Source organism: Seriola lalandi, unplaced genomic scaffold, assembly GCF_002814215.2.
Source record: "Seriola lalandi dorsalis isolate HSWRI2012SDOR001 ecotype SW California unplaced genomic scaffold, Sedor1 jcf7180002054829, whole genome shotgun sequence".
Classification (NCBI taxonomy): Eukaryota; Metazoa; Chordata; class Actinopteri; order Carangiformes; family Carangidae; genus Seriola; species Seriola lalandi.
Window position 1 is genome coordinate 1480359 of NW_019525382.1, and position 21366 is coordinate 1501724.

At 39.3% G+C, this 21366-nt stretch overlaps 1 protein-coding gene across 3 annotated transcripts; it reads left to right on the forward strand.

The window, feature by feature from the left end:
• Positions 1-1109: 1109 nt before the first annotated feature.
• Positions 1110-21358, forward strand: dazap1 (DAZ associated protein 1). Of its 3 annotated transcripts, XM_087179361.1 has the most exons (13): positions 1118-1244; positions 2473-2513; positions 4263-4429; positions 4979-5044; positions 6274-6381; positions 6608-6656; positions 9971-10053; positions 13391-13538; positions 13766-13798; positions 14452-14601; positions 15426-15590; positions 18311-18403; positions 20481-21358. In XM_087179361.1, the coding sequence occupies exons 1-13, from the start codon at positions 1213-1215 to the stop codon at positions 20651-20653; spliced, it is 1308 nt and encodes a 435-aa protein (XP_087035487.1). In that variant the 5' UTR covers positions 1118-1212; the 3' UTR covers positions 20654-21358. The 3 variants fall into 3 exon arrangements, with proteins under 3 accessions (XP_023282283.1, XP_087035487.1, XP_023282282.1); XM_023426515.2 differs by lacking the exon at positions 18311-18403 and having other exon boundaries at positions 1110-1244; XM_023426514.2 differs by lacking the exon at positions 18311-18403 and having other exon boundaries at positions 6277-6381.
• The last annotated feature ends 8 nt before the right edge of the window (positions 21359-21366 follow it).

Here is a 21366-nt window from a genome sequence, read left to right on the forward strand (position 1 = left end):
CACCAACACAGGCCAAGCTTTCAGTTTTCAAATAAAATAAAATAGATTGGTGATGGTTGTATCTATTGTTTCTAACTTAAACTGGTTTTAAATACCATGCTCCTTGCATGGAATGGGCTGTAAAGTTAAAATCTCTTATTTTGTTTGAAGGTTTCACAACATTACACTGTGGCACTCTGAATGCCACTTGTTATTGTTTTCTTTAATGTAGCCAGAAGTAATTTGTCTATTGCATATGTAATTGTGAGTTTGAATTTTATCTGCGTATACTTTTATACTGTATATGTTTTTTTTCTTATTGACAGGTCTGGAAAAAGGGACATTTTTTCAGATGTTGTTCAACATAATATCCTCTGACCTATAGACAGAATGCTTCCGGCTGATTTTCTTTAACATGTTATCTTTCCTTTTATCCCATCATGAGTCTAATAATCAGGCCACACGCATGGTCGGATTAACCTCCTGAGGATCCCCAGGGGCAAAAACTTGTTCTCGGGGCCCATATTGACTCCCACTATACACAGCAGCTTAATTATTTAATTTTCACTATTTTCTGGAATTGTTTCTTAAAGGTCTTACAAAACCAGATTTTAACTCTGCAAGACCATGACCACAAGATGAATGGTGGAGGACCAGTGAGGGTTGATATATGAGAGTGCTTCAAGTGGTACATGCTTCAAGTTGTGATTATTGAAATTATGCAGACCCAAATGAAATGGAGTAACATTTGCCCAGTTAGTAATCCATCTTTGGCCACATGTTAAATATCTTTGAATTGCATAATCAACCCAATATCAATAATTAAAGGATCAGATAGGAGAGTTGCAGGAAGGTCTATCTGCTTTCCATTGTTTTGCTGTTGATCAAATGCCTTTTGTTGGTCATCATTCAGTATTGTTAGGGTTATTTATTGCTGTTTTCCTTATAAAAGCTTACTGGCTGACAGGAATGCTTATTGAACTAACTGCGAAATAAAAAGACTTCTGGGTTTAAAGCACTTAGCTACCCCCTGGGATGATTGAAACAGTAAATTGAGCGTTTTGTTGGGTGTAATGTTCCTTTAAAGGCCGCTGCCCCCTGCAGCGTCGTCATTGCGCAGAACAGTTTGAACCAAAAAGCGGAGTGACCTTCCTCCGCTCTCAGTCTGAGAGGGGCAGCACTGAAGCAATAAGCCGGTCACAGCTCCTACAGTCCCCCGCTCTAGCCTCAGAAATGAACAACAACTTAGTCGGAGATGAAGTCGGGTAAGATCCATTTAACAAAGCCTTTCGCTGCAGATGCATCAAACTGTAAAAAGCTTTTTAACTGACAGTTAGCGCGCTCTATGGTCAAGCTGTCATTTGACAGCTAACGCTAGCTAGCAGGCTAAGCTAGCTGTAGTAACTTAGCGAGATCGCTAGCCCGAGGAAAGACGGATAAAAAGTGAAACTAATCATTGAAGTACCTCAGTTGTCACTGTCATTGTTTAGGGAGAAAGATGCCACGTTTGTCTGTAGTGCTGCCACTTTGCTTGCCAAGGGAACGTGTGAATGTGTAGTTACTTATTTCAGTGTTGTTTTCAGTTAGCTCGAAGCAGCTGAGCTAGCTTAGCTAACGCTTGCCAGCGAAGCGAAAGTCTCCTCTTCTCGACTTCGCCAATGCGAGACATTTAGCGGGCACTGCCGGAGGATGGAACATCCTCGTCTGCACTAAACCTCCGCTTCTTTCACAGTCGCTGCATTTGCCAGTATTATGTAGTAGGGATTTGTTAACACGTTAATAAACTCGCTAGCTAGAGTGAGAGCGGTGCCGTTTAAACTGTCGTTAAACTTCCTGCACCCGAGTTCACCGGTCTGCATGCAGGGAGCTGTGCAGCCGCTCTCCTCTCCTCCGCTCCGACTGGAGAATACTCGGGGTTTCAGTGGTGAAGGCTGAAGCCGGTGGTGGAGGGTGACTGCTTGAGCTTCTGGAGTCAGCTCAGTGTTGTGTTAGCTTGCTAAACGCCATGGCTCTGTCCCGGAGTAACTTACGTGGCAGGAGGTTCATAAAAAGACCTTTATTGTCGAGGCCATTACAGTCTGTGTTTGAGGACTAAAGTGACATCCACGACCAGGGCTGGACATAAACATGAGTCAAATAAAACAGGGGTATTTAAACTGTAGTTGTGTGTATATCTCCCCATGCTGCTGCAGCAGCAGCGCTTTGGTGGCGCGTTGCCTCATGTTGTGTAATATCTGTGTACTTGGCTGTTTAGTCAGCTGTAGCGTTGTTATGGTTCTGAAAATTGCAAAAAAAAAACAAAAAACAAAAAAACACACAAGATTTGTGTGTTTTTAGTCTTTTCAAGGCCTCTGGCCAAGCAACATTTTCTATGGTTTTTATCCAGCCTTTTTGGATGAGTGTTGTCAAGATGCTTTTAACAGTTTATCATTTACTCTGACTTAATGTGATGATCAATGACTGACTTGATGGTAATTTATCTACTCTTAACAGGAAACTTTTTGTGGGTGGATTGGACTGGAGTACCACACAAGGTAAGTCACACTTTCTAATCTGTGAAGGCTCAGCCTTTTCATGTGCAAAGTATTTTTTAATTAACAGGAATTTGTCTGGATGATGCTGTTGTAGCTGCATGGATTTTTTGTCAGACTGGAAGATTTGGCTGGTTGCTTGTTTGGAAAGTAATTATGAGATTGTCAGGCCCCAAGTAGGTAGCACTTAGTTTAGGAATAAAGTCTAAATCTGGAAGATTTTAGTCATAAAATCATGATATATTTTGCTTCTGCCTTGACATCAATATTTAATGGTATTTTTGTGAATAATGTTGTTTTTACGCAATAATTGATAATTAATGTGTGTGACATGGTCTCTGACAATTATCATTAACACTGCTATCATGGTCAAGCATATAAAGATATTGTTTTTTATTTATTGCTCCAATAATGCCTGATATGATTTAAATAAATGTGGAATAAACTCATGTGTATTTGTATCTGAGGCTCACATTAATACTGATGTATTTGAGAAGCTTGGTTGATTATTTGTTAAAATAGTAATTTCATGTGGAAAAGCATGTTTATATCCACTAATGTAACATTTTGACAAGTGTGTCCTTATAAGTAACTTGCAAAAAAATTTAACTTTGTCACACAATCACCATAATTACAGACAATATCAAGTGTTGTATGACAAAATTAATGCATTCATATGGCATTGAGTGGACAATATAACACCAAAGTGGACAAAATAACAAAAACACAATAGCCCTGCGTAAAACATATCACTTTGGTACAGCTCAGCTCAGTGGTTTTGTAGTTTACAGCAAATATCCCACTAAGTGTCTTCCAGTCAGTGTCTGTGATGATCTACTTGTGGCCTATTTTCCTCCTTTTTAATGTAGTTTGCGTTTAATTGGAATTTGTCATTGTGATTTTTGATAATTTCTTTCTTTTCACATTTCATAATTACTGATGATCAGTTGCAAACCACAAACACGGGTGGTAGAGTCTACACTACACGACATATATCGGGCCTGTGTATATATTCTCCTCTCCTTCAGAGCTGCACGGAGTTGGTGTAGTTTGTCCAAAGCACTTTACTGGCTCATGCTCGGTTGGCCATTGTGTAACTTTACACAAGGGTTTGTCTGTGTTAGCAGCACTGTTAACATTAAGATCTGAACCACAGTGCTACGTAAGTCTGAGCTTGATGCCCCAGGGCTTTTCAGCAATGAGAAAAACAATTACGATAACTTTCTCCAAAGTGACTCCTCATTTGTTCAAACTTGCACGCCTTGCCTCTGTGGGTGTGTGCTGGCAATGCAGTAGTTGCTTATATGTTTGGTTCTATGTAAGATGACAGTGGGTCAGTCCTTTGTTTGCTTTTTAGGAGTGGCAATATGTGATTTGAATGTGTTTGTATGTTTATGTTTTCACTTAAAAAACATTTGCACAATGTTCCACTATAAGACAAAATCAAGGTCACTGAATGACTTTTAGTATTCCCTGTGTAATTTTATGAAGTGGCGCTGGTATTTTTTGTTTTTTTGTTTTAGTCCCACTTACGGTTTTAGTGCAGGTTAAAGTGCCGAAGATATTTTCATAGTACAATTTATCATGATTAAAGCATGAGTTCTATAAATCATGTCATGCACTTCTTTGTTTCTAGAGGCTAACTTGGCTGAGTTAAATCTTTTATTATAATTGCACATTTGCAATATTATTGTATGATTCTGTGCTTATTTTTGTGACGCTCCATGTTATGTCATTTTTGTCTTTTCTCAGAGACACTTAGAAACTACTTCTCACAGTATGGGGAAGTAGTGGATTGTGTCATCATGAAGGACAAAACTACAAATCAGTCGCGGGGCTTCGGCTTCGTCAAATTCAAAGACCCCAATTGTGTACGGACAGTGCTGGAGACAAAGCCGCATAATCTTGATGGAAGAAATGTGAGTATTTTAAATCAAAGGAGCAGATAGTCAAATCAGTCTGAGTAATCTTCCTGCGCTTTGTGTGAGCATAGTGAAAAACTAACTGTATTTCATCATCCACAGTAGTTAGAAGTTATTCAAGGAGAAATACAATTATGATTTGGGTTGTACCTGCCTGCAGCCAATAGTACAGATGATTTACTTTGCAATGACTAACATTTGTTTGCCTAACAAGACTTACCTGTTCAAAGTCAAATGGGCAAAATTGGCAGTTGAAGTTGGATTTCCCTGAGATGGCTGAAAAGAAACAAGCTGTTGTTTCCCCTCTGCATTTATTGTGCTGTTGTGTCTCCTCCCCTATGAATGACATTTTGCCTCATTTGTTCTGTTGACAGAGACAGAGAAGGGCATGGTATTTTATTGGCCACATATTCAAAAGAATGTATGTCAGTTCATACAGTATGTTGACCTGTTGTGTTAGGCGTGCCAATATACTGAACTGGAAGCAGTGAAGATGAACATTTGAAGGTTATTTGGGGCAAACATTTTCTCTTTCTTTGCTGTCAGATTGACCCGAAGCCATGCACTCCTAGAGGAATGCAACCTGAAAAGTCTCGAACCAAGGAGGGCTGGGTAAGAGGAATCTGATTTCTTCTGGGAAGGTTAGGTTAGGTGTTTCTGATGGAATAAGGCTGTCTGTCTCTCCATCCTCTCCTCTTTAGGTTGAACTCTGGTATCTGTTCATGGGCCATGAGGAGACCTTGAGCTTCATTTATAAAATCACTCTGACATTTGACCTAAATCTCATTTTCCGATTCTTTGTTTTCGTCAAAGAGTGTGATTTTATTTTAAAGATCACATTGCACAGGCTTCATACCTTTGAGAATCCTAGAAATTAGTTTGGGGCTTTGAAAAATCACAGAAGCATTAAAGAATCTATGACTTGTATCGACCTCTATTTGTGACCAAGGGACTGCAGCAATATCAGCAGATCTCTGGTACAGCTTACACTGGCCTGGGATTGACACATAATAAGGTCACAATTTCCCAGATGTTAGAAAAATGCCTCATGAGGATGTGATAAACCTGTATTACCATGCTAAATATTGGAATTATAATAGCACCTCGCATTACCTATTACAGTTTATCTTGATCTTTAAGTTAAGAACAAAATTCTAGCCTTGGTAGTTCAAATATGTTGTTCTTGCAAGTGTAAAACTGTGAAAACACGGGAAGATTTCTAAGCTGCTATAGTAGTGAACAGCAGTGCATTTTTTTGTTGGGCAGAAATCTCTGCACCAATTTGGGCAATTTGTGGTTCAATCAACAATGTTATCAAACCCCTGCAGATCTGTTATAGTCATTTTGTCCCTTTTGGCAGCCAAGGTTTTAATTATTGCACCTTTGCTGTCAATAAAACATTTTTATTAGTCAGATGTTTGGCTGTAAGCACACAGTCTGTATGTTAGAAGATTTTATAAATGAGGCACTCTTGGTGCTCCTGGAACTCATTTCACTGAGTTTAAGTCATGTAGTTGGTACTGAATGTTTTACTAACAAAGCAGAAGATGTAATTGGTAAAAATCATTGTTGTCGTAAGCAGCCTCTAGCCTTTATAGCATGAGTGCAGTACACAGCAGTGTTGAAATGCTTAGTGGTTGAGAGTAAGTGGAGGAAGCTGTGTTCTCTGATCTGTGGAGACCAGTGTTTGCATTGACATGACATGTTAAGAATTATACCCGAGGGCAAGAGGAGAACCTAATTTCTTCTTCACTGTCTGAATAGATGATGGCTAACTGGCCCCTTCCCAGAGTGATCCTTTAACAGACATTGAAATCCATACACTCCCTGTTTTCTTTCAGAAGGGCAGCAAAGCCGATAGCAATAAATCAAAGAAGATATTTGTAGGTGGAATCCCCCATAACTGCGGCGAGCCTGAACTCAGGGACTATTTCAATAGATTCGGAGTGGTGAGTATTGCCAAGTGCATAATGCAAGTCAGCTCATATGGTCATTAAGACTGCTTGAATGGATGTGACATTGAACAGGGTCAATACTACAGTGTAAAAATGTTGTGGGATGGGATAGGACAATTAATTATTTGTCCAAATTGAGGCAGAATATTTAATTGGAATAAGAAGGGACCCTGTCTGGTTTTTCTAAATGGAGCCACTGTTTCCCTTTGTCCCATTCAAGGTCACAGAGGTGGTAATGATCTATGATGCGGAGAAGCAGAGGCCCCGAGGTAAAAGCTGATCCCGTTTTTTCTCTCCCCTCTCCATACCTTACCATCTTAAATCTCATGACAAACTATTCTGGCCCAAAGAGAAAAAGCCCTTTCAGCCCCAGATGTTCTATTCAGTTAATACACCGTGACCCTTAACAGGAGTTCTGTGCATGGTAAAGACACACAATAAAACAAAAAGTGCAATAAAAGCATGTGAAATGAAACCCATACAAGGTCATTGCAGCGTGCATTAAATGGAAAATATACTGTGATATTTCCAGATGAAAAGCGGACTGGAGTGATCAAATTCTTGAACAGGCCTGATGGCAGTACCTCCAGTTTATGTGAAGGCGACAAATTTTTAGTATTACATGTAATTTGCTCACATAAAAAAACAGTAGATGGCATCTTTGCAATGTCCTTCATGACCTTGTGGGACAATTACAGTCTGTTTCACAGACACATTCTTACTCAGTTACTTTTTTTGTGAAAGGAAACTGTTTTTCAGGCACTGTTAGGCAGAGCAAGGAGAGGAGTTGTCTTAAAAGCCTTTAGTTGGGCACTTTACTCCTTCATTCTTCTAAATTTATTAATATATTGTTAAGTCTGCTGACTATTCTTGTTTGGCTAAAGATGATTTCTATATCAACATTTAGTAGCCCAGCTAATGGTGCACAGAGTACCCTCAAACATTTTGATGAAACCTCTGAGGAACATTTGTCTGATTCATACAGTTCAGCAGTGATACATCCAGTTTTATTAGAGTATATATATGAAGAATTACAAGCTTTATCTGCACTGCCTCCTCAGTTTTAAAGGAACATTCCACCCTGAAACAAATTATGGTATTTTTAGGTGATGTACTTCGCATTGAGACTCGTTTAGATAGCTGGCCAAACATGACATGACATCACTTTGCTACAGTTAAAATGATGAGGGTTTGCAACAACTATTTTCCAAACCCAAACTGACATAATCACATTGTTTACTTTGTGTTTCAACAACAGTTCATGTCCTGTCATGTTTTGGCATGTTTGCTTATACATGTCTTTAGCAATTAAGGGATTATCAAATTTTCTGTTGCGTGATTAATCAGAGTACAAACTGGTTCAACTCCAAAAGTTTTAAGAGATTTAAACCATTAAAGGTAAAAAGAAGAGAAAAGTATGTTCCCGAATTAGTGATTCCAATTTGTCTCCACAGCAGCTTTAATCTAACAGATTGTAACACAGCTACATATTATGTAAGGTATGCTTTGTTTTTAGAAGTTGAACACATTTAGGGTTGTCAATACTAGAAAATCTCTCCATTACAACTTATAAATTGGAAGAAGTTAACGCAGTTAATTAGAAAGTTGTTAAAAGGTGTTCTGTGATGCAAAGTGAGTCCCTGACTGAAGAAGAAAAGGCAGGTTGCAGGAAAGTAGGTGCTCCAAAAAGTACAGTACTTTATCACAACATGCAACTGGCATATTGAGAACAGTTTGAGTATCTAGGTGGATATTTGTCCTTCAGAGAGGCAGGTTTCATCCCAGTCGCTAGGGTATTAAAATGAAGTATTGTTATCCCAGGAATAACAGAATAATTAAAAAATGTTTTATGTGTCCTTTGACACTTCAGAAATCTCTTCAACTGGTTTCCTTACAGTAGCAATGACAGACTTTAATGTCTCAGAGGAGTTTGTCCAGATAAGTCATAAACATATCATGAGTGTATGGCATGTGCCGACACTTTTAGCATGGATGGCCTCACTGGGAATCAGTCCCGTGCCACCGGCTGTGTTGGTGTCAGACTCTGCCTACTGAGTTACAGTCATAGCTGTCTCATCTACATTTGTCCTACATAGCAATAATGCAGCGGCCACTGACCCACAACATGTATTACTGCTCTTCCTTCAAAACCCCATTCATTCTCTGTTGGGAGAAACCCAGAATAGTTTGTCATTGGAATTTAACATGATGTATTGCACCAGTAACAATCATTACATAATCTTTAATAGTATAAACACTTTCTTTCGCTAAAACCATTAGACTTTCAACATTGGAATAAGTTTTCTTTACTTTGTTTTAGACGTAACTGATACATTTATCTTAAACGGCATAGTATGTGTTTTCCCATATGTAGAAAGTTAAGTATTTTTGTAAGTAAGCCCTTTCTATTTTTCTTTCTTCTGTCCCCCTTCTCCTTGTGAATGGTTTGAATGTGATTAACGGTGTCTCTTAAGATTTGTCTTTTCTCCTTTAGGTTACTGTGCATTGACTGGTAGCACAGAGGTACAGGCCAAATGTAAAAGTACCCAAATTTTTTTCATTTAGTCAAAATGGGGTGTACACAAAGTTGCATCAAACTGATAAGATGTGTATAAGAGACAGTACTAGAGGTCTCTAAAATCGCAGATGTCTCATAGGACGTTCGGTTGGATTCAGGTTAAGTCCCCAAGTAGAGATGTGAACACAACCCAATTCTGCCACAGCGGAAAGTTAATCAAGTTGAAAGTAGATCACAGCAGCACGCAGCGGCCTGCTAACGTTCTAAAAAGTTCTGTAACAGATAGTCAGATAAAGTAGTTTACTGAGCAGCTGGTGCGGCGAAATGTTGGACCAAAAAGTCCTTAAACTTTGGACTTTCTTGGATGCATTCTTGTTGATGAGCGTTGTGTATCTCCCATTAAAACTCTTGAGCAAAATCAGGAACTCATCACTATGGGAAACCAGTTATGGCCTATATCTTTGTGTTATTGTTGTGAGCAATATTTTAATTGTCCATTTTAGGCTTATCCTGGCTGACTCAAAAGTAAAATATTGAAATTGGGAAAGCTTGGAGAAAGCTTTAGGCATTCTACAGTTTGTGTTTCTCCATATTTTTGTGATGCATTAACAATGGCTGCTGCGAGTGTGTGCTCCACAGCAATATACCAAGGGACAGATCAAGGTGGGGTTTGGATGAAACAGCATGAAGTAACACAATGTAGTATTGGTTCAATTGGCGTCTATCATTGTTAGGGCGTGAAAGAGCGACTTAATTGACGTTGTTATGTGACATTTCACATTAAATCAAATGCTTCACCTGTCATCCTTCATGTTTAGCAGTTACTCAGTCCTGTATTGTTATATTCACAAAATATATCTCTGCACAGTAAAGAGAAAGATTTCCTTCAATCCCCCAGGCTTTAGTCTTGGATTTGTGTTCTACAAGTCTGCAACATCATCCGAACCCCAGGAGCCTCTTGCTCAGTCTTGACGGATCCTCACTCTGCTGAAGCCCAATACTGTTCTTCATCTTGTGTTGTCACAACCCCCCTGCTACCTTGATTCACTCTTGGTCGTTGGCTAGGTTTTGGATTTATTACTTTCGAGGCCGAACAATCAGTGGACCAGGCTGTCAACATGCATTTTCACGACATCATGGGCAAAAAAGTGTGTAGTTGTAGTTTTATTTTACCCTTAAGATCAAGCGGAGGCTTGGGCGATGGAGCAAAACCTTTACTATGATGCTGTTTTATTAGTCATAGCCAATTTTCCATTGGTTCTCCATTAGTGACTGCAGCATCATACAGTACAAATTTAGTCTTTAACATCTTGAAATAATTAGGCTGCTGACTTATTTTGCTTATCTTATTTTGCTTAAAATATTGCTGTCATAGTTTCCATAGCTACTCATCCTTGACAAATACTGTTATATTACAGTTACAATTGTCGCCCAAGGCTTTGTTTAAACAGACCACTCCTTTAGGATGTCTTAAGTGCATTAGATTCTCCTCAAAATATTAAATTTATACTATTTTCTGGCTTTTGATGTGCCAATAAAATGAAAAATTATAACCAAATAATAGAAAAGGTTAAGGCTTTAAATCCTGCGGGAATTCACAGACCACAAATCACCTAAAGGATTGGTCCATTCTGTTCTGTTTCTTTTGTTTTCTGATATTTTGTTGGCAGGTCACTTAAATGTCAACATGTTTTTTTTTTTCTTTTTGAAAAGTTAAAGGAAAAGCTCAGATCAGTGACCTCAGTTGAAGAATCTCCACACTGTGTCAGTTTTCTCAATAACAGATCAAAAGTCTCTAAAATGCTGCTTAGGATGAGACATTAGTCGCACAGTAGTGTTTGCATGTTACTTCTTAGTGTTTGCTTTTACTCAGTAGGTGCACCAGATGGATGGGGTTTACTGCTCAAAGACAATTCAGATAGTGGCAGGTCCATCTGGGGGAAAAAAAAACCATAGATTCACTGTGGTGTAGTATTTAAGCACAATTCCTAATCTTCTGGCATCCCTTCTGTTGTTCTACTGTATGTGGCAAACACCACCCACCTGGCACCTCAGCTGAATAAAACCAACCAAAAACATATTGTACATATACCACTAGTATATTAAAGGATTGGTCCAACACTTGGGTTTTAAAGGCACTTAAAGCTCTCATTCATTAACAATCCCCCTTTTCCCCAAAAGAGACATTTTGTAATTAGCAGCTTTTAAACTACTCTACAGAGATACCAGGAGAGAGACAGTGTCCTTTCTGCCCTCTGTGCAAACAGTAATGATTTGTGGGCATAAGAAAATGATCAAAGTCAAACACAGTGTAGTTAAATCCACTCAGTCATATCATATCATAGCAGGTATCTCATTTCCGTCCTTCTGATCTTTACGTGGCTGCACTTTACAAGTGTTTTAAATTTTTGAATGTCAGTCTGCAGTATTTGACACTTTGAAGACCCTTTTGTATATTTTGGCGTTTTTGTGAGGGTGTTGGCTTCTATTGACAACGTTCAAGCAGCATCCACATTTGGTGAAAAGTGCTATTTGCTGTGGTGTTTCTGCACTTCCTAGGATAGAGTTAGCAGTATTCAACTGTGTTTTTTTCTTTATGAAGCTTAAATTTCTTTCAGTGGTGCACTCTTTATCTATAAAGTCATGGTTATTTTTTGGAGCCTTTTGTTCTTGTATTTGAGAGTGGACAGTGGAAAGATGACAAGAGGGAAGAGAGTGTGTCAGGTCTGAATTAGAAAATGACACTTAACTAAAGTACCCCAGCCATATGCAAACCAGGTACATTGCGGTTTGTGGTCACCACTTCAAATGTCTTGACCACCTGGGGTGCTCCTTTTCAGTTTATTCTAAACAAACTATAAATGAAGTGCATTATTTCACTAGAAAAGAGCTTCCAGACACCTGCTTATGCCAGTATATGTAATTGTGCTATTTAAGATGGATTTTTCTTATGTCAATCAAAGATAAAGAGTAGCAAGACATTTTTGTTGGAATGTCACCGATTATTTCAGCGATGATCTCAATCCCATTTCCTTGGTAAATAATTCAGCCCTGCATGTGTACTCTCCAGTGCTAGCCGCCCCCCTTGACTTTGCCCTGGTTTTCAGCAAGAATCATGGCTCGACTTAATCCATTGTTCTTGACTTGACATTACCTTACGATGGGACTTGAGGGAGGCTGGGAGATATGAGTTACAAAATTAGAAATTGGAGCACATCAAACTGTGGAAGAAATCCCACTTCTGCTGTTGGGTACTGTACAGAAGTCATGGTATCCATCACTCGTAGCTGTGATGCCCACGGGAGAAAGTGCTCAGGTAGCTGCCGGCGGCGGCGAGGACACTGCCGGAAACATGTGCATGTAATTAGGTCGACAGAGAAGGAAGAGGGGAGGCTGGGGAAGGTGGCAACACCTTAAAGCGGGGAGGAATCTGTGATTCGTTTTCCTCCTGCAAGGTGACCCCAATAACTCAACCTCTCAGTCTATTTCTGGTTGGCTCCCCCTTAGTCTCAGCCTGTTTCTATGCTCTGGTTAACTGCTGGTAGCTTTGCCTAGTTACAGACAGTTAGACAGGAAGTTTTGTTATTGGGGTAATACATTTATATTTGACTCAAAGCTTTAACCTATTACAGTGATGGATGATATTCTATATAAAACACAAATATAAGTAAAGGAATGGATGAATAAAGTCAGTTTCAGTTCGAGTAACATTTGTGGCTTTCAATAAGTGTTCTTTATATATATTTAAAATAGCAACAAAAAAGAAACTTGGCGTCACTATTGTAATATTTTAGCCTTTAGTTTTGTAGACGTGTCCTCCAGCAGCGATTTGACATGGTATTGGGGTCTTACTGTATTGGTCACTTGTGCTCAATTGAAAAATGTTTTCTCAACTTTGACACAGTATGAAGATTCAGTTTTAGATTGACTGAAAAGACTTTTCATTTGTACTATCTGCATGTTTACTTAATATTCTGTTAGGACTGAGATACAAATTTCTCTCTACATCCACCCCTTCCCCCCAAAAACTTATTCCAAATAAAGTAAAAATGAGATTCTTTATAAGCGTTAGCCGGAGAAAGGTAAGTCATGACCTTCCGTAAGATGTCCTTATCATATATAGGGGAATTCATTTAAGGGAAAAAAAAGAAATCTATGTTTCTCAGGTACTCTCCAGAAGTTGTTATCTAGACACGATGCTTTGAAAAAATGTACGTGTACTGTCGCCATATGATTTTGGGCACTCTGAAATTCCCGCTTGATAATTAGTACCTGAGACACATAGTTGTACAGCTCTCCTGGCTACACAGTAATATTAATTAACATAGCTGCCCCACATTATTTGAAAGAGCCTAAAGTGAAAGATTCCAACCTGGCCCAAAATGTTGATATTAAATATCAGAGGTAGGACAGGTATGTCTAGGTGAGGGACTTCTAGATCGTATGCTGGTGTTGCCAAATGTGCCCTCCTTGTCCTTTGTCCAGGTGGAAGTAAAGAAGGCTGAACCTCGTGACAGCAAAGCTCCTGGCCAGCTTGGCCCTGGCCAGTGGGCACCCAGGGGCATCTTGAGTGCAGCTAATGGTTGGACAGCACAGCCTGCCCAGGGCTGGCAACAGCCTTACGGGCCACAGGGTGAGTGGGAACAAGTCCAAGAGCAGAGCCAGTGACGCTCGCTGTTTAGATGAAGGCCTAGTAGTAACTGTTGAAATGTGTTTAACCCCCTGCTTTAACATTAACCCTGTGCGTGGTGGTCACTGCTCGCACTGTTTGTTTGAATGTTAAACTGTGTTATGTGAACATTTTATATTTCAGGCATCTGTACTGCCCTCAGTCTAAATTTTTTTTCTCTCTTCCTAAAGGAGTGTGGGTGTCGACTACTGGCCAACCCATAGGTAGGTGTTAGACTGCCACTTGACCACACATAGATAATATCCTGTCTTTCCAGTCTACTGAATTAGTTGGGGGTTTCTTTTGTATATTGCACAACTGAGAAGATAGATGTGTCTGTTTGCCATGTGATCATGTGCTTATCTTGAAATGCCTGTGTCACAGAGCGAGCATGCACTCAGTGTGGCCAATAAGCTGATGACAGTTAACAGCACGTGTTATCACTGATTCATAATGGCTGAGGCTGCTGATAATTTGCTGCTCGAGACAGATGGCAGCCTTGAATGTATTCCGGCCTCCCTCTGCTATTGGTCAGGCTTGGTTTCATATCACCACCTCCGGGTCAACCTGCAGCACTCACTGCAGTGTCGGCCCTGTGCTCGCTCAAAGGATACTACAGTTTCATTCAGTTTCAGATAGCATCCTTATTCAGATTTTTAAACCATTTATTTATCAACCTTTTATTCAGATGTTCAGTAAGACCATGACAAATTGAAATGATGCAATTCAGATAGAGTACATCTGTGCTGGCACTTTTAATATTAATTAGTATTATTGCCTGTGTAGTTAATTCAAGAACCGATATTTTATATAAAACATATACAGATATTTGTATAAAAACATGCATATGACATAGTTCTGTTCTCTGTTGGAGCAGGCGGGTATGGACCTCCGTTGTCTGCAGGCCGAGGAACACCCACACAACCTCCGTCACCTTTCAACGCATTCCTGGTCACGACCCCGGCGGGCAGCTTTGCTGCACCTCAGGGCTACCCTCAACAGGGCTACAGCACAGCACCTCAGTTCGGTCAGTAATACATAATCCACTCACTCATTATACTTAAGTGTTTATTTGACATCACTAGAAAGTGATTACAGATAATATAGCATATATAAAGGTAATACTGTGAATTATTAGGATTTTCTTATACCTGATATTGATTTTGACTGAGAACTTTACAATTTTATAACCCCTAGCTCCTCATGGCAGTATTTTTATTTATTTATTTTTTACTAAGATAGATATGTAAAATGTGTAAATTGAATCTATATCAGGTTCTCCAGGCAGCTTTGCTGTTGCTGTGGTCAGGGAGGAACCTCCATCTTATCAGAGATGGACAGTGGGACTCGCAGATACCCGGCATTTCATGAAATGCTTCTATAGATTAAACTTGTTAGCAGACCAGGTTTATGTTTTGTAAATCCTGCACAAAATATTAGTAAAACAAGTGAGAAAGAAGCTCAGAACAATCCTTTACAAGTGTGTTGGCGGAGTGGCCACAATTTGATCTGGCAGCTGGTAATTATAAAAGACATGTGGTTGCAACTTTGTATTCTTACAGCCTAAAGTGAGAAGAGATTTTGTGGAGAAATTGATTAATACCTTGACAAGTAGTGTTTTTTTGCAATGGTATTGTCAACTGAATTTTTTTACATTCAAAATACAGACAAGACTTTAACTTAAGTCACATACTACTTGTGGAAGAAATGTTGTATTTTACTTGGGAACAGCAATGGTGGGGCTTAACCAACATCATACTATACAACATAATGTACAATCTGTGATAAGGCAACACTAGGAAATGGTCCTTAGGGAAAGATCTTTGAAATAATCTTATTCCTATCCAACAGGTTACAGTTTCGGCACACCCCAAGCAGACCAGTATGCTCCACAGGTTCCACCTCCGCCCACCACTCCAGGAACTGCACCTCTGGGCTTTGCCCCCGCCACCACACCAACTCAGGACTTGAGCAAAGCCCCCACTGGGCAACCTGACTTCCCTTATAGCCAGTATGGTAAGAAAAGCATTGTGCATAAAGCAGTTTGCTGCCCTTTTCTCTCCCATTTAATTTTATTCACCCCTCCAGCCCACCCATCTCCCTCAATACTTTATGGGTGCAACTACAGCTCTTTTAAGTTCATATTTACAATCCTATAACAAGCAGGAGCTTGCTCTTGGTTCCATTTAGCTTGAACAGCTACACATGCATACATGCTTCTTGCATACATGAACCCGCCCTGGCTCTGCCGTGAAGATGCTGCTGATGTTTCACCATATCCAGGAGTCTTCAGCAGTCATTTCTGTCAAGTTTTTCCAGCTGGGCTGTGGATTGGTAAAAAGATTGGTAGGTTTTAATTAGATCATCCTGCCTTGCAATGTTTTTCTTGTTTTGCATTTTTATTTTATTTTATTTTTTAAGGGAGTGCAACCTTCTCCTGACTGACTGTACTGACATTTGACTTGATTCAAATAACCCTACCTGTTAATTACTCCCTCTTACACCTCCTCTCCCTCTTCATCCCTGTTGATGACTTTTCTGGCTTCTTTTCCTGGTCTTGGCACGATCGCCACAGAAGAGTACCAGCATGACAATATTACGCCCATGAATCCTTATTTCTGGAATTAGGCATGTCCAACCTGCCAAGTTACCTATCAAAAATTTTCAACATGTCCATCATGTTTATCAGACTGGAGCTTTGCATGCTTGTCTGCAAAATATGAGCATTTCCCCTCTGCCCTGCAGTTAATAGAGTCCTGGGCAAGTCTTTTTTTTAACTGATGTGTCTGTAGGAATTACTTTCTGGTGGGTGTCTTTGTGGTTTGAACTGGACTGTTACTCTAGTATAATATTACCATAAGACCGTGTTAGGCCGGATAATTATTTCTCCTGGATCCTCACTGAGCTGTTCAAAACTTTGCCAAATTTCAGTCAGCATGTAGGGACTTGAAAATGAGACATTTCATCAAGCCACTCCAGTTTAAATACGGAAAATGATTATTAACGTCTATGATTCAAACAGTTAGAGGGGTAGCTTTTCCAGTGACGTACTATATGCTCATGCAGGATTAAGAGTCTGAGATCATGCTGAGAGCACGACTGGAGGCTGGAGGTTTTGAACCAAAACAAAGACAGAGATACTGTGAAAACTAACCAGCATCCAGGGAAAAGGGACGAGCTTCGTCTTCATTGAACATTCACCCATTCAGTAACATAAGCACACAGTCAGACAAGTAGCAGATATTCTTTCAGAGTCTACATCCAGTTTTGTGGCTGGCTGGTATTTTTTGTCTGACTTGGCTTACAGCTGCTTCACACTGCTGGATCTACGTTTTTTAAGCAGTCATATGATCGCTGTCAATCATGACAGGTGCCCATCTTGTTCAGTGTTTCCTGCTTGTGCTTATCTTTCATCCAGCTTTCTGCATTTAGTGTCCGCCGCCTGTTCAGGCATTTAGTCCAGTATTAAAAGCCAGTAATGACAAGACAGTCACAAGTTTTTGTGAAATGAGCAGAAAATCAGAAATGCTGATAATGTTGGTATTGTGGAGACAAATCACATGCCTTTGCCATGAATATTTATATATGACAATAGCAGGCACTGGATATGACATTTTCATTGTGTAAAATTAGTAAATGGTGGAGGTTAGGCAAATTAAGTAAGTTTGGTTTGGTTAAGTTTGGCTTGTGTGGAGTTAGGCAGTCAAATAAAGGATCAAACCAGTGGTTTTGCATGTAAATTCATTAATATTTAATTAATGCCAACCATTTTCTAGTGCATACCATATATATTTTAATTATTCCCATCTGCCCATCCGGTGGCACTGACTTCACTTTTATTACAGTACACTGTGAAACTATGGGTTATTCAACACAATAAACCTTTTGTTGACTTTTGTCTCAAAACTGCATCTAAGAAAACTCCAATATCTGAAATTTGAGAAATGACTATTAAGCAGCAGCCTTGGTTAATGCAAGAAGCTTCACATTATCCCTTGAGTGATGTCCATGTTTGTTTTATGGATTAAATTTTTCTCACCAATGGAGTGCTTTTTGGCAACTTTTGGATGTTGAAATGCCATTTAATGTCCAATAAAGAATCTTGGCACTCGTTTTTAAGTCATGCTACTCAGAGCTGGGGTTTCCCAAATAACCCAAACAAATGAAAGGACACAAAGATACATCTGGCACATTGACTATCTGAAACAAGTTTCGAGTCAATTTCATGTGGAATCTCACAGCGTGCTGAGATGAATGGAAACCAGCGGCAGGTTGGAAGATATGAAATTAATCTAGAAACGTATGGTATGCTTTGGAAAATTTCTGCTGTGTATACGAGTCATATTTTACGCCCTACGACATGCAGAACTGCTGGTGTGGGTTTTCTTGTTCCTGTTTGTAGTTGCCCTCTTCTCATAATATTTTCTTGGTGGGAAAACATATTTCTCACATGTTACTTGCATCTTAGCATACAATGCACATTTCACAAAATTTCCTGAGACCAGGCTGTCATGATAAGAAGTCAGGCGTGCTAGCAGATAGCTCACACACTCGCATTCAATTTTGTTTTGACTTCCAGATGAAGCTAAGCAGTGACGCCTCACCAAGCGTAGCGCAGACCCAGTAAATGAGTATAAATGTAAAGCTCTGATAGCTCAGTAAGGGGGGAAGTATGTAAAGTAGTCGGCCAGCAGTATCTGGGTTCAGTCAACCTGGTCTCCTCATCTCCCTGATAGGCTTGGGTAACTACCCTCAGGACCCCTCTGCCTACGGACCAACGCGTCCTTCTCACAGTTATGGTCAGGATGAACAGGGAGGATATAGTGCAGGTAGGTGCCAGCATCATCTTCTCCAACCACAAAAGTAGCATTTGTTCAGTACTGTAGTGTTTATAGAGCTGCAACCTGGTTCTGCCTCTTTTCTTTTGCTCTGTGTGTAGTATTTTGCATGTACATTTTGCATGTACATACAAATTACCGTGTGTACTCTTGTATAGTAAAAGGCAGCCTGTGACAATGTCTTTGCTGAGTGGATTTGAAAGAAATTTACATAGAAATTTAGCATTTTGAGCTCTGACATGTCATCTCCCTCAGCGGCTGTAGCTTTACTATACCAAGACTGACCATGTCCTCCTTTTTTGTTCCCTCTCTCTGTCCGCATTGCTTTGCTGATTATAAAAGGATGATCTAATTGTCAGAAAATTTGTTCATGGTTCAGTTGTCTCTATGCATCAGCAGTCCATTCACCCGTTGTTTTTTCCCCATGTACTGTCTCCACATTGTAGCTAAAGGGGTGAGAAAGGAAAGAAGATATAAAGAAGGACACGGTGCCAGTAAATTTCCAATTTCTCTGATTCTTCTGTCTGATGGTCCTGTTGGGACTGCTCCCTGTTCTACAGAGTTCCTATTTGTCTTTCATTCTTGGAGCACACCAAAAGAATTGTTTCATTTTCAAAAGTTCTCCCTTTTTTCTATCCTTTTCTCTCTCTTGTCTTTCCATTCCAGTTATTTATAACTTCTATCTGCTCCAGTATGTATTGGTTCCCAGCCTTAAGAGTCTAGTACTAATTGGATGTTACCAGGGCAGGGAAATAACCACTCATCAGTAAGATGCTGGAAAGATTTGGCTGCATCTGGTTTTTGTATTCTAACAGCCATTTGGTAGCTAACAAATCGGTCTTTTTTTTTTAAACCTAGAAGTCCATTCGGCTCGGATAGTGCCTGCTGAATTTTGGAATACACTAGCCACTTTTCCGGATGGATTAGTTTCCTTCCCTGGGTGTCCCTTGTCCATTTGCAAGGAGATGGTGCCATCCAGTGTCTAAATAGAAGAACATCATTTAAGAGAATCTAGACATGTTTTCCTCAATGAAATCAACTTAAACTACTTTTTAAATTGAAATGAAATTGGAATTTTTGTCTTTGTACTTTTACAGTATAGTACTGTTACAACACTGAAGGGTCATTGATGGAATACAGTATTTGAATCTAGTGGAAACATCCACCACAAAGCCTTTCAACACTTAGTAATGCACTTAACATTTCTTGGGCCATTTTTTTGTTTTGTGTATTACCTTTTCTCAAATTAAAGGTCATTTATGAACATAAATTAATCGTATCTTAAAGCTGTTTGAGGATTCAACTGCAGCCTTAAAGTCTCTTTGCACAGAAGGAAAAACTTAAAAAAAAACAAAACAAGAAAATGTGAGGTATTGGAGATATTATTTATGGCTGCAACTAAATTATATTGACTATCAATTAATCTGATGATTATTCTTTTAGATGAATTGATTAGACTTCAAAAATGTAAATAAAATAATGAAAAGTAGTTCATGGCAAGTTCTCAGAGCGCAAGGTGAAGTTTTCAATACTCACTTTATTCTCACTTTACAAGGACATAAAACAGAAAGGCAGCAAATCTTCACAGTTGAGATGCTCTAACAGCAGATGGTTTCTGTTTGTGCTTGATAACTTTAGAATAAATTATCAATCATTATTATACTAACAATTCATTTTCTGTGAATTGACTAATTGATTCTCCAACTTATTGTTTTGGCCGTAGTATTATGTAGATGCAGGGACAGAATTGTAAAATTGAAATAAGAAGGCATTGTGATATTAACAATAATGTATGATGCAATGTCATATCCCAGTACTTTTCAGAAGCTACAACACTTCACCTAAAAATAACAATTAGAATATACTTTACATCAGAGCTGTAACAGTAAATGTAACAGTGTGAGGGTAAATGGTGGATTTTTCCTCAACATCAAAATTGTGAGAACTTTACAGAAGACACTTTACATAATCAATACTTTTAAAGGAGCAAGGTTTGTCCCTAAACTCCGTCTGGTGACGTGGACATTAACACCCTCTTCTTTCCACTGTTGTGTGTTGTCCACCTCAGGGTACGGCCAGGACCTGACAGCCTTCGGCCACAGCTTCGCAGACCCCACCCAGCCGACAGCTTCGTACGGGGCACCGACAGCACAGCCCACCGCTGCCCCCCAGCCTGCCGCCAGCGCATTCGGCAGAGGGCAGAACCACAACGTACAGGGCTTCCACCCGTATCGACGCTGACCACCACCTCTGGCCATGGCAGCTGTGTAAAATTGAAAAACAAAAACAAAAAAAGAAGTCAGGGAAATGTTTGTTTTCGCTAAAAAGCAAAACTGGAGTTCTGGATCGTTCTATGGGAATGTTGAATGCACACAGTTTGTGAAACAGAAACCTTTGTGAAAGCAGGGATTCCAGTAAATTCAAAAAGGGTGTATTGAAACCCAGGTTTTTTTTTTTGCCTAACTTAAGGAACATTCAGCAGAAAGAAGCTTTTATCCCCCACCTCCTACCCCATGTTTTATAGTAGAACTAAACTACTTTGCAATAATTTTGATTGTCTGGTCAAACACTAGCACAGAGACTATATGTAAAGAGACTTGCATATAAATATGTATATTTATGGTGGACACAAATGAAAACAGGGTCTCAAGTTTCCTCAGCTTTAAATTCTAGGGAAAAAATGTTTTTATTTTTCATTTGGTGAATTTTGTTTACTTTCTGAGCCTTTAAAGTTTGTTTAAAATGGAGATTATGAATATATATATTATACACAAACTGTGCAATTTTTTAAAAAGAGAATTTTGTACTATAAATGTACACTTTGCTTGTTTTTTTATTTAAAGATGTAGACTTCCCTCAGGTGGCTGTTTTGGGTGCATTTTTTGCACTTATGCAAAAAGAAAAAAAGGACAAATTATTACAAAAATAAATGTTTTAACGATACAATGCTTGTC

What these genes read in the sequence shown, in the direction of transcription:
- dazap1 (XM_087179361.1), top strand. Translation starts at nt 1,213, where the DNA reads ATGAACAACAACTTAGTCGGAGATGAAGTCGG. An exon ending in GGAGAAGCAGAGGCCCCGAG is followed by an intron (nt 6,657 to 9,970) that starts GTAAAAGCTGAT and finishes GTCGTTGGCTAG; the next exon opens with GTTTTGGATTTATTACTTTC. An exon ending in CAGCACAGCACCTCAGTTCG is followed by an intron (nt 14,602 to 15,425) that starts GTCAGTAATACA and finishes CCTATCCAACAG; the next exon opens with GTTACAGTTTCGGCACACCC.